This window comes from Mauremys mutica, chromosome 1 (genome assembly GCF_020497125.1).
Source record: "Mauremys mutica isolate MM-2020 ecotype Southern chromosome 1, ASM2049712v1, whole genome shotgun sequence".
Classification (NCBI taxonomy): domain Eukaryota; kingdom Metazoa; phylum Chordata; order Testudines; family Geoemydidae; genus Mauremys; species Mauremys mutica.
In genome coordinates this window covers 197,784,714-197,797,723 of record NC_059072.1, presented here as the reverse complement: position 1 = coordinate 197,797,723, position 13,010 = coordinate 197,784,714, and the positions used below count along the sequence as shown (strand labels likewise).

The 13,010-nt window shown below is 41.4% G+C and overlaps 1 protein-coding gene across 4 annotated transcripts in view; it reads left to right on the top strand.

The window, feature by feature from the left end:
* The window catches only part of TIAM1 (TIAM Rac1 associated GEF 1), a 248,546-nt gene that overhangs the window by 220,482 nt on the left and 15,054 nt on the right, over positions 1-13,010 (top strand). For all 4 annotated transcript variants that reach the window (XM_045002300.1, XM_045002303.1, XM_045002301.1 and 1 more), the window contains 4 exons: positions 6,577-6,756; positions 7,271-7,339; positions 8,027-8,152; positions 12,285-12,393. In XM_045002300.1, the coding sequence (XP_044858235.1) occupies positions 6,577-6,756; positions 7,271-7,339; positions 8,027-8,152; positions 12,285-12,393 (484 nt within the window). The remainder of the gene's footprint in view (positions 1-6,576; positions 6,757-7,270; positions 7,340-8,026; positions 8,153-12,284; positions 12,394-13,010) is intronic.

Sequence of the window (13,010 nt, the reverse complement as noted above, 5' to 3'; positions counted from 1 at the left end):
TGAAGGTTTTCCAATAATCTAACTGGCTTTTTAAAGTTGTCTTATTAGTGTGTGCTGTCTGCCCTGATGTTTAATAATCTTATGCAGTACAGGTTGCAGCCAATCAGCTGATACTAATCCACAAGCAATAGACATTTCTATTCCACTGTCAGCTTCCCCTCTGCACGTTTCAGCCATTTCTTGCAGGAGCTCTCATATGACCGTTTCATGAAAGGGAGTCTTCAGAAGTGACTTCACTAGTTAGAGCTGAGAATTAAATTCTCATTGATCTATTGAAAGAACAAGGCCTACAGCAAATGACACAGGAGCAGAGTCTTACAGAAGTGCAGTAGCTGCCCTCTCATTAAAATACAGGAGAGGATGTTTTCTGTGCTTGTGTCTCAAGTAAGCAGCATGGACTATGAGGAAAGAACACTTGTCTGGAGCAGGAAAGAATTTCATATCAGCTGAATATGGAAAGAAATGTGGATTCTTTTTTTAGTGTATTTGTTACTGAAAATGCTGAGTAACAGAATTTTCACAACAATATCTTCCAATGATGTCAGCTTTTTGGAGAGTTAAACATAAACCCAGGAACAAAGGCATGGAGAGACCCTGCGATTCTCTTTATCACATGCTGCATTTGGTGAGCAGATCTACTGTTGTGCAGTGTAACTAGATTAAGCAATTAGCCTAATGTAGCCTCATGGTGTAGTAATTTTTTAAGAAGGTTATAAATGTGATACTAAGTAAACAGTAATGCTTATGCCCGCAGAAGGTTGTTTTTTTTAGCATATGCAGTTTCCGTAACAATCTAGGCCAACCCTTGGTGGGATTTTCGTGAAGTTTTGTTTGGATTTTGGAGAACAGTTTTTTTTTTGTGTGTGTTTTTTTCGTTTTGTTTTTGTTTTTTTTTAAATAAAAAGTTAATTTGTCCATTTTTGGGTTGAGGTGTTGAGTGCCCTGAAGGACCACATTTGACTACACACACTCACCCCTATTATTTTATTTTTTAAATGGGGACTGGCAGAGGAAATTGTAGTCTTCTCTCAATTAGAGGACAATCGGCCAAAACACGAACTGTTTCAATGATGTCCACATGCTCAACTTTTGAGGAAATGCTCCTTCCCAGGAAGGATGTGAGATTAGTTTACCTACTGAGCTCTTTGCAGGGTGGGGATGGCTTTTGTTTGTTTGGTGTGCACAGACCTGGCACCCAATCCTACAAACCCTTGTTTGCACCAGTAATTCCATCACTCACAAAACTGATCCCAAGTAGTGACTTTGAAGGTTTGCAGGATTGACCCCTAAATATGATGCAATAGTTTCCTTGACATAAACTAACACACCCTGAACTGGTCTCTCACTACACCAGTGCTTGGTAGGGAACAGATCTGGAATTGGAAGGTAAAGGGAGCTAGCTGTTTATCTGTCTACCAAATTACTCTGTTCTCTTCCCCCTAAATTGCTAGGCAATTGGATAATGGTGACATTTTAATAAAGTGTTTAAGAAGTTAAAGTAAAATCTGCACTGTATCATAACTAACACTACTTTAGCTGGCTGTAAAGTGTGTTTCTTTCAGCCTGTCACTATTTACTTTCTCTAAATAAAAGACATGGCAGAGAACTCCTTTCTAAAGGTGCATGCAAAAAGATGATTTGATGCGTGTGTCTTGAGCAAACATGGAGAAGTTCATGAATGTCAATGACCTTGAGATTTGTAATTTGTCTGTTGCAAAGCATCGATTTTAAATACTTGTATTTTTACCAGTTTTAAAATATAACTTGATGTGAGGAATCCAAATTGCAAAGTAGAAGTGTTGCTAGCTGGCCCCTGACATGACTGAAATTTTTGACTGGTCATCTCAAAGCTTCCATATGTGAAGGGGGAAAAAAGAACAAATCCATGCCTTATTGTGGGCCAATATTTTGGAACACAGGAATTGTTACACCACCCTCACTAGAATAGTGTCAGACTAAGGCATTTAAACTAATGAGCATTTCACCTAAATGAGCATTTAAAATTGCTATCTAGTAGTTCATGATATTCAGAGCTTTCCCTGTTCTTTACGTAGTCCATCTTTTCCAATGACTTAACGTGAACAACTTCTATGAAAGGCATGATAACCCATAGTTAAACTGTTGCAAAATGTGTGGGGGGGTTTAAAAAACAAAATTGCTCTACTTTATAAAAAGTTCAAAACCACCTAGACCTCAAGTTCTAAACTCTAATAACCGTTACAAATGTGATTGTCTTTTTGTGGCTACATATTTCCTATACTCTGCATTGCAAAAGTCACAGCTGATATAACACAGTATAAATAGTTTCTACAAACTTAAGTTATTTCTATCGAGGCAGTATCATACATATTTCCAAATGAGAGGCTGAAATGGAAGTTTCTTAAGATAGGTAGAAACGTACATTTAGGTCCACATATGGCCCCAGTCACAATAGTCTCTGTAATGTATTTATCCTCATAGCACTTCCTTACATCACAGGAGTGGTATTGTCTCCATTTTACAGATGGAGATGTGAGCGACAAAGAGGCTAAGGGCTTGTCTTAGCTCAAGCTAACAGTGCAGCGATCTACTGAGAGTTAACTCCTCTGGAGTGAACTAGAGTGAAAACAGTCACACTGCAAAATAACACTTGTATAATAGTGTGTTTGGATTAGCAACAGTAGCTGAGCCCTCACTGCATTACTTGCTTGAGCTTCAGCAGCGCTAGAGCTTCAATCCACACCCCCTGATGGGCAGCTACCTTAAGTTTAAAGCACCACTTAATTCAAGGTAGAGATTTTTGTGTACGCACGTAAGTCAGGTTGGGGTGATACCTCAAGATATACCTTTTGAGATCACTTCAGGATTAGTTTGAGGTAGAAGACCAGCCCTATGTGACTTTCCGAGGGTCACACAAGAAGCATATGGCAGAGCAGGGACCCAGGTCCTAGGATAGTGCCTTAATCACTGAACCAGCCTTCCTTTCTGAGGAACTTACCTTATTAAATACAGTGGCCCAGAACGGTCTAAACTTAGGCCTGCTTCACCACTTCTTAAACTGCCAGTTCCCTACAGCCCTGATTCAACAAGGCACGTTAGCATATGCTTAAGTTCCAATAAAGTCCTAGAATGAAATCCTGGCCCCAGTGAAGTCTGTGGTAAAACTTCCAGTGACTTCACCAGGGCCGGGATTTCACTCCAAGTGCTTTGCTGAATTGGGGCTGTCAGACTTGATCCTACCCCAAATGGTGCAGGATCAAACCCTTCGTGAGCCTAGATGGAGTGAGGAACAAGAGAGCCCACAATTGATAGCATGATTAAATACAGTTGTATAAATAACTCAGTTATCTTGCACCATAATCAGCAGTAAAATACTGCAGGGTCAGAAAGAGAGATTACAGACTGCCCAGGAGCTGAATTAGAGGCAAACTAGTCCTACTCTCATCATTCAGGTAGAACAGATAAATTGCTGCTCTGTTCCATACCTACTTACTCGAAGTTTAGATCTCAACTACTCAAGATGAATGATATTGTTGCAATAATCAAACTCCAACCAAAAGTGTTTTTCTTCAGCCATTCGTATTTCCTGTAAGTTGGCTGCAAACTGTTGATCACGTAAATGTGCGTATTAAAGAAAATGTCACCTTTGTATAATTACTGATCTAATACATGGTAGTTTTATGCTTGGATGGGTGTTGGCAACCATAAAGTAGCTGTGGCTGAAGCAACTGTATTGTTCTAGGAAAGTCCTTACCAAGTGGCGATAACGCTCCTTTTGGATTTTGTGGCACTACGCTTATAGAGGTGAATTAGAGGGAATTAATGGCTGTACATAAGCAGAATGGCTATGGGACAGGGACCCTTTCACCATTAGGTCACCAGTCCATATCTGGCCTAGGTCAGTACTAGTTGAAATTCATTTCCACCTGCCAGTTGTTTGGCCTGTGTTAAATGAGTTGATGGTATCCCTTCAACTCCTGGTGGGCAGGGCTCCTTCTCTTTCTCCGGTCATTCTCTACAGAGACTGAATGCATTTTCAATGAACCTTTAATGCAGATCGAAGGGGCACAGAGACTGAATTGCTCAGACCCCAGAGTTTCCTCCAGCTCTGCATTAAGGAACAGTAAAGTGGGGAAACTTGAGCAGCCACTGCCTAATATACCATACCATCTCACTTGCTACACATTCCTCATTCCACCCTGCCTCCTTCCCTCTTCTTATCTCCTCTTAAACCCTCTCCTTGTTATGTTCCACCCAGGCTTGCTCCTGTTTCCTCACTCTGACCTCTTTTATATTGTCCCATATGATTGAACAACCTCAGAATCAATGTACATCAGGGTTTCTTAAATGGGTCGCAGCTTGTGTAGGGAAAGCCTCTGGCAGGCCGGGCTGGTGTGTTTATCTGCCCCGTATGCAGGTCTGGCCGATCGCGGCTCCCACTGGCCGCGGATTGCTGCTCCAGGCCACTGGGAGCTGCTGGAAGCGGTGCAGGCCGAGGGGCTTAGAGAACATGACCTCTGAAAGAATTGGGTTTGTTTAGTTTGGAAAAGAGAAGACTGAGAGGGGACATGATAGCAGTTTTCAGGTATCTAAAAGGGTGTCATAAGGAGGAGGGAGAAAACTTGTTCACCTTAGCCTCTAAGGATAGAACAAGAAGCAATGGGCTTAAACTGCAGCAAGGGAGGTTTAGGTTGGACATTAGGAAAAAGTTCCTAACTGTCAGGGTGGTTAAACACTGGAATAAATTGCCTGGGGATGTTGTGGAATCTCCATCTCTGGAGATATTTAAGAGTAGGCTAGATAAATGTCTATCAGGAATGGTGTAGACAGTATTTGGTCCTGCCATGAGGGCAGGGGACTGGACTCAACGGCCTCTCGAGGTCCCTTCCAGTTCTAGAGTCTATGAATCTATGAATGTATAAGGCAGTGCTAATACCTCTTTTCCCATGAAAATAATCTGACTAGGACCCACCTGCTGTTTTATACCAAGATGAAATGAAAAAGCAATAGATGTAGAATAGTCAGGCTAGATGACTACAACAGCATAGTATCAGAGGGTTGGACGGGACCTCAGGAGGTCATCTAGTCCAACCCCCTGCTCAAAGCAGGACTAATCCCCAGATTTTTACCCCAGTTCCCCAAATGGCCCCCTCAAGGATTGAACTCACAACCCTGGGTTTACCAGGCCAATGCTCAAACTGCTGAGCTATTCCTCCTCCCCATATTATCCTTGCCATGATCACCACACTTTACAAGAGATTGTGCCATTCTTTTTCCCAGGGACCACACTTACTACACTCCTGCATTTGGTTTGTGCTCCTCCTTTAACACTGTCAGCAGGTACAGAATTGGACAAAAGCAGTTTAAAACAGTGGTGGTCCACTTACATCAGTACAACTGCCAGTGACTCTACCCTAGTTGTAAAAGCGGCAAAGAGTTCTGTGGCATCTTATAGACTAACAGACGTATTGGAGCATGAGCTTTCGTGGGTGAATACCCAAGTGGATGTTCATCCACGAAAGCTTATGCTCCAATACATTTGTCTATAAGGTGCTACAGAACTCTTTGCCTCTTTTATAGATCCAGACTAACATGGCTACCCCTCTGATATTTGACAGTACCCCTAGTTGTAGTAATGGTGGGGATATTTGAGTAGAGAGAGGCTAGTAAAGATATCCATAAAGACACCTGTGCAACTCTCGTGAGCATTACTCTGCACGGGTGTAACTGAGTAGAAATTTGTAAACAAGTCTGAGGCTCAAGAATAATAGACTGATGCTCTCCTGTACCTATGTTGACTCTGCAGTGATTACAGGAGGCAAAAAGCATAAAAAAATTAACTTCAATCATCAGATATGACTAAGGTGCCTTTTTTTTTTTTTTTAAATAAACTGCACTTTCCTGGGGATGGGGGCAATGGGGGAGTTGTGAACTGTACAGGAGAGAGGGTGAATCCTACAATGATGAAAATGGTACAGTTATGCAATGCTTAGTTTTTATTTGAGGTTTAGTTAAAAAATACCCCTTGCACAATGCTTAGGGCTTATGTACATAATCTTATGAAGACAATTATCTATCACTCCACCTTTTGTAGTGCTGAATCAGTTAGTACAGAATGACAGCTGCCCAGAGCCAGCTGTGGTCCCTCATCCTTGGCTTTCCAGGCCCCATGGGATTTAATGTAGATTCCCTGCCTTTCTGATTTCCACTGCCTGCATAAACTCCATAACTGAGCTTATAACAGCAGAGGATCTGGCGTTGTAGAGTTTGGTTTCACCATGCTGGCCCTTCTCCCTTTCCCCAATGATAAGGGACGCAGGTGGCGTAGGAGATAACTATTCCTCTACAAAAGGGGAAATTTCCAGGTTAAATCTCTGGCTGCTTTAAGGTCACTTTGCACTGCGTATGCTGTGGACAGTGAACTTGGCAGATTGGAACATCCAGCCCAGGATGATAAAACCTCCGATACAGAAGCACAGCACACGTCTTAGTTACATTAGTACATACAGTATGTACGTGGGGTATACAATAGCAGACTTAAAGTTCAAATAGCTCCTACTTTAAAACAACTAGGCGTAATGTTTTCTCTTTTTAAAGAGTACAGAACAAGTTGCTGCATTTTGTCGCAGTCTACATGAGATGAATCCTTCTGATTCGAGTTTGCATCCTCAAGAATTTACGGGACCTCAGCTATCCACCATGAGACAACTTACAGATGCTGATAAACTGCGCAAGGTTATTTGTGAATTGCTTGAAACAGAACGCACCTATGTCAAAGTAAGTTACGTTTTGTCTGTTTTTTTCCCTTTTTCCTTCCAGAGTTGAGCTTCTAAAAAGTTAAAGTTCTGCAATATATTTTGTACCATGTATGAAAAAATAAAAACTACTTTACTAGACTAGTGGCAAGTTACCTTTTGCAGTAAGACTTCTCATCAATTTTAATAGAAGCATCCAAAATACATTAGATATTTTAAAACTGAAACAACTGAATAAAGAGTTGTGGGTTTTTTAACAGTGGCATGAATCTTATTTGGTTGGGATACAGAGAAATATTTTCAGATGAAATCACATATCTTAGTTTATAAGTACTGGTAATCTAAATTGCACGTCTTTTTTTTTTTGTCTTAAATTTCACTAAAATAGAATATACTCCGTCTTATACAAGACAGATGAAACCTAAAGACTACATCAATAGTGTTAGAGAGAGGATCTTTGTCACTGTAACAGTTTGAGAGAGGTACTTGGAAGAAATTACACTAAATATTTTCTTTATTTTTGTGTTTGTTTTAAGGACTTAAACTGTCTAATGGAAAGATACCTGAAACCTCTACAAAAAGAAACTTTCCTCACTCAAGATGAGGTACGGGAACTGTTGCCATAGTGCCGCTAGATTTTTTTTTTGTTTGACTTCTATTGTCTGATGTAGGAAGAAATGGAAGGAGCCATGAGGGTTAAACTTACTTAGGAACATTTTTAAATGGACTGACTCTAAAAATACTGATCAATGTTGTCTGATCTTCTGATAACAGCCACGCTGTGCTGTTGGAGTTTAAGGCCATGTCTACAGTACAAAATTATGCTGACCTAACTTGTCAGCATACAGCCACCACAGTTATTAAATCACTTGTGCACACGCTTGGCTCCATGTGTCAGCAGTGCGTGTCCTCACCAGGAGCGCTTGTTTTGATTGTATTGTCAGTATAGGGCATTGTAGAGTGGTTCCTGAAAGCCAGTAACAGTCGACGTAAGCAATGCAGTGTCTACACTGACTCTGCGTCAACCTAATTACTCAGCCATGACTCTGTGCCACTTGGGGAGGTGGTGTTACTAAATTGGCATCAAGAGGCACTTTACCTCAGCAGGAGCCAAATTTAAGTGAAAGCACTTCCACAGCTCGGTTGTGGCAAGGCAGCTTACATCGACCTAACGCTTTAGCTTTTCTTCAGCCTGGTCTATGCTAAGTGCTAATGTTTTGTAAATTGTGACTGGCTGGAAAGTCATCTAAACTGAGATTTTAAGCATATTAACCTTTTATCTCTTTTATTAGCTCGATGTTCTCTTTGGGAATTTGACTGAAATGGTAGCATTCCAGGTGGAGTTCCTAAAAACTCTTGAAGATGGAGTGAGGCTGGTGCCAGACCTGGAAAAGCTTGAAAAAGTTGACCAATTTAAGGTAAACACTTTGCTTTAGACACTCAGCCAGAGTTTAAATAAAACTTAAATAAGGCTTATGGCATACTTACTGTAGAGTATTTTTGCACTGGCAAAATGTACTGCAGAAGTAGTCCTCTTAACCTTGTATCAAACCAGTTTGACTACCATGACTCTTATTTTGTAAGGACACATTTTAAGATTTTTACATGAACTTGTGTTGCCTGCCACCATGACTCCTTGAAACTAGAATATCACACTGTAGCTATAGTTCAGGTTGCATTTAGCTTTATAGATCAATCCCACTCGGCAAAAGCGCGATATTTACCTCTTTGTTAGATTTCATGTTTCAAACTCTGAGGAAAAGCTAGTGGCAGAAATATAATTGTGTAAAACCTTAGTACTGACAAGTCTAAATTGCCAGTTCAGGGAAGCCACTGGGGAAATGGTTTTGAACTGTAAATTGTATTCTGCACTTGGCAGGCTCTTAATGCACATGTAGGCTGGAATGGCAAGCTATTGAATATAATGCTGCTTTTGAATCTTAATTTCAAATACTTTGGCAGGAAGGTAGAAATCTTAAAGGGAAGAAACCCAAACTGAATTAAAAATAATTTGTTCCCCACTTTGAACTTTAGCGTCCAAAAGGTGGGGACCTGCATGTACCCTTCTAAGCTTAATTTCTAGCTTAGATCTGATAGCGCTGCCACCAACCAAAAATATAGTGTTTTGGGTCATTTTCCATTCCCCCCAAACCTTCCTTGGGGAACCCAAGACCCAAACCCCTTGGGTCTTAACACAAGGGGAAATAAACTGTTCCCCCACCTTTCCCTTCCTTGGTTACCTTGAGAGGCTGCACTGATCCAAACTCCTTGGATCTTATTTTAAAAAAAAAAAAAAAAAAAAAAGAGGAATTCACCATTTTCCTCCCCACCAATCCCTGGTGAGTCCAGACCCAATTTCCTGGATCTTAAAACAAAGAAAAATCAATCAGGTTCTTAAAAAGAAAAAATTTATTTTTTCTTTCTTTAATTAAAAGCTATCTCTGTAAAATCAGGATGGAAAAATGTTTACAGGGTATTCAGTTCATATAACATAGAGGGACTCCCTCCCCCCCTTCTAAGATTCAAAGTTACAGCAAATAGAGGTAAAAAAAATCCTTCCAACAAAGTACACATTCATAAGTTAGAAAACAAACATAAGACTAATCCGCCTTTCTAACTAGTACTTACTATTTTGAACATATAAGAGACTGTTTCAGAAAGACTGGAGAAACCTGGTTGCATGTCTGGTTCCTCTTAGCCCCAAGAGTGAACAGCCCCCAAAACAAAGAACACAAACAAAGACTTCCCTCCAACAAGATTTGAAAGTATCTTGTCCCTTGATTGGTCCTCTGGTCAGGTGTCAGCCAGGTTTACTGTGCTTCTTAACCCTTTACATGTAAAAGAGACATTAACCCTTAACTATCTGTTTATGACAGACCTAGTGTGGAAGGGTTGGTTGCTAAATGAATAAAACCACCACCGCTGTAATTGGATGAATCTATGGCAAGTAACTCATGTAGTGTTGAAATTAACACAACCCAGTGCATCTCCTCCTGGTCCTTTTGCTTGTTTCAGCGCTGACCTTGATAAAAGGACGAGATGTCTTGGTGAATAATAATTCCATTGGGTTTGCTCCTCCAAAAACATGGATTAATTGAAGAGCTTGTGGAAGAAGTCCCTTTTGGTTTTGTTCTTGATTGCTTATTTTAAACTGGTATTAGTCACACAACCTACCACTATGGTTAATCATTAGAAAATAATTTTGTCCTTTAACTAAGCATACTGAAATGTAGTGCTGGGCAAACTGGACTTTCATTGATGAATAGGTCTTGCCTCCTGCAGTCCATGTCTTGCTTATGGACTCAAAAATGACTTTATACTGAAGCAAATTTGCAGGATCTATCAAACTTGTGTACTCTGCATATTGCCATACAGCTCAGAGACCTGAACCCTCTTTGAGGCAGACTTCGAGCAGCTAGAGTCATTCCATATGTGTAGTCAGTGCTACATCCTGAGCATAAAGTGTTTTTGACTTTGTGAGATAGTGACATTTTACACAAAGATCTGGCCTTCCTTCCATCCATCATTATATTCAAAAGCAGTGTTCCATGCTCTTTAGCCAGGTTTCCACAATGAACAAAAACAGCCCTCCATTGACATGTGAAGGGTTTCACTTCCCAATCATACCTGGTGCCATCGGCGGAGCTGCCCCAGAGACTTGTGTATTCGCAGGATTGAACCAGATCTGAGCTTCTCTATGCAAGGCCTGGTGTGATGCCAACAACCATGGTCTCCCTGATTGGTGCAATGGTCTTTAGTAGACTCTGGATGTTGTTACTGAAGCATCTACCACTACATTCTCACAGTAATCAGTTTGTGCATTGAACTGATGGGGGAAGTGAAGTGACAAAGAAGTGTAACACATTGGAGAGGACTGTCCTAAATATTTTTGGTTTGGTTTTTTCCCCGCCACGTGAAACTCTTACTTGTTTTCTTTACATTGGACAGAGATAGGAATAAACTGTCAATATTCTGTTACCTACCTTTATAAAAGAGTAACTCATGGAGCTGAACAGATCAGGTTCCCTAATAATAAAATGAGACTGCAGGAGTAAGTAACTGTTGCTTTCTCCATGGAAGTAAACACTTTATGAATCCTGTAGATGTTGCTGCATATGAAATTAAGATTATAGGCATAGATTTAATAGAAGATATTTAAAAAATAAATATTAACATATCTAGCAGTGATGAATAACCCTTCCACCCACTTGACCAGGGGCAGGCCGTGTCAGGTTTCATAAACTGTATGGAGGGCTGGTTAGGAGAGGGAGTTGTGGCCTGGCCCCCACCTCGTCTCTGCCCCCCCCATTTCCCCCCGGACTCCTGCCCTATTCAACCCCCCCCCATTCCCTGGCAGCCCATCTGGGATCCCTGCCCCATCCACACACCCTTTCTCCCTGCCCCCCTTCAATCCCATTTTCCCCACCCGTCCACCACTCCAAACTCCCCTTCCCTCTATCCAGCCCCTTCCCCCGCCCTCCCCCTGCCCCCTTACCATGCTGCCTGGAGCACTGGTGGCAGGTGGCGCTACAACCGCGCCACCCAGCTCGAGCCGGGCCATGCTGCCGCCACCACCACACAGCACAAAGCACTGGGTCAGGCCGGCTCTGCAGTGTTTGTACGTTTTTTCTTGGGGCAGGACTTCCTTACTACATGTTTGTATAGCACCATCAGGCCCTGATCTTGGTTGGGCTTCTGAGCATTTCTGTAATACAAATAATATTTGGGGAGGAGAAGACAAGTCCCTGCTCTGAAAATAAAGCTGTCTGAGGATGGGGGTGGAAGGAACAAACTGCAATATACATAATATTTGATCACTTTCAAGCTACATATTTAATAGTTAGTGGATAGTAACTACAGCAGATTACAGAAGTTAGTTTTTTGCTCATTAAACATATTGAAGTATTTAGGTTCCAAATAAACCCATGGAAAAAAAAATTTGCACATTAAAATTATATATACAGTATGATACATTCTAGATCAGTGGTTCTCAAACTTTGGTACTGGTGACCCCTTTCACATAGCAAACCTCTGAGTGTGATTTCCCCCCCCCTATAAATTATAAATACCTTTAAATATATTTAACACCATTATAAATGCTGGAGGCAAAGCAGGGTTTGTGGTGGAGGCTGACAGCTCACAACTCCCCATGTAATAACCTCACAATCCCCTGAGGGGTCCCAACCCCCAGTTTGAGAGCCCCTGTTCTAGATCAACACCAATTTAAACAGGAAATAATCAGTTCTACAGTAGATTATATAGAGCAGGTAGAAAAGAGTCTCTTATTCAAGAATCTCTGACCTTCTGTTCTTCTCCAGCTACCTGGCAAGGAATTCCCCCCTCACCTAATCTTCTGATTAGTTGCTATTACTGAATGTTCCCAGGCAGGATGAGACCCTAGTATAGATGGTCAGGAACATTATAATCATGTGTGATAGCCATAAAACATGGCACAGAAGATCTTATTCTTTCTAAGTGGTCTGATTTCAATAGCTTTGTCAAAAGGAAATCTAATGATTTTGTGGTTTTTCACACTTCTTTAAATCGTAGAAAGTGTTGTTTTCCTTGGGTGGATCCTTTCTTTACTATGCTGACCGTTTCAAGCTGTACAGTGCCTTCTGTGCCAGCCATACTAAAGTTCCAAAAGTATTAGTAAAAGGTAAGATCTGCATGCTTTATGTGTATCTTTTCCAAACACTCCTTTGATGTGGAAAACTGCCCTTGCACAACATAGGAGGTGGCTGACAGTGCAAAGGCTGCAGGTGTTGTCAATCTGACAAAGCACAAAAAATGACCACCAATGCATGTGCCAAAATGCCAACTGAGAATCCTGTTAACATTATGACAGTAAAGGCTATCCCAGTGCAGAGGGCTCTCACACAACTTTATCTACACTAATACTAATGTGGTTTTTATAACACCCTTACTACCATAGCATCTGAGCCCTATCCAGTAGCACATTTAAGCAATGTGACTAACATCTGTCCTGCACAGTTTGTGCATTCGCCTCCTTCCCCCAGGGAGAATTGTGCATGCAGGATAGAGAGAGTGTGGGGGGCGGGGGGGAAGGCGGGGGTGTTGGAGAAGGCAGGTCAAATAAGTGTGCCTTTGCACTTGGAGTGAAGCTTGTGATACCCACAGGAATTAAGGGCCATGTACTACAGAAGTCTGGCTAATGTCCTATGTTAAAACCCAAAGAAACTTGGCAGGGAGCGGAGGACAAGGAAAATCTTCCTCTGCTGCTACTATTCTAATCTGGGTCAGCGTGTGTGGCCC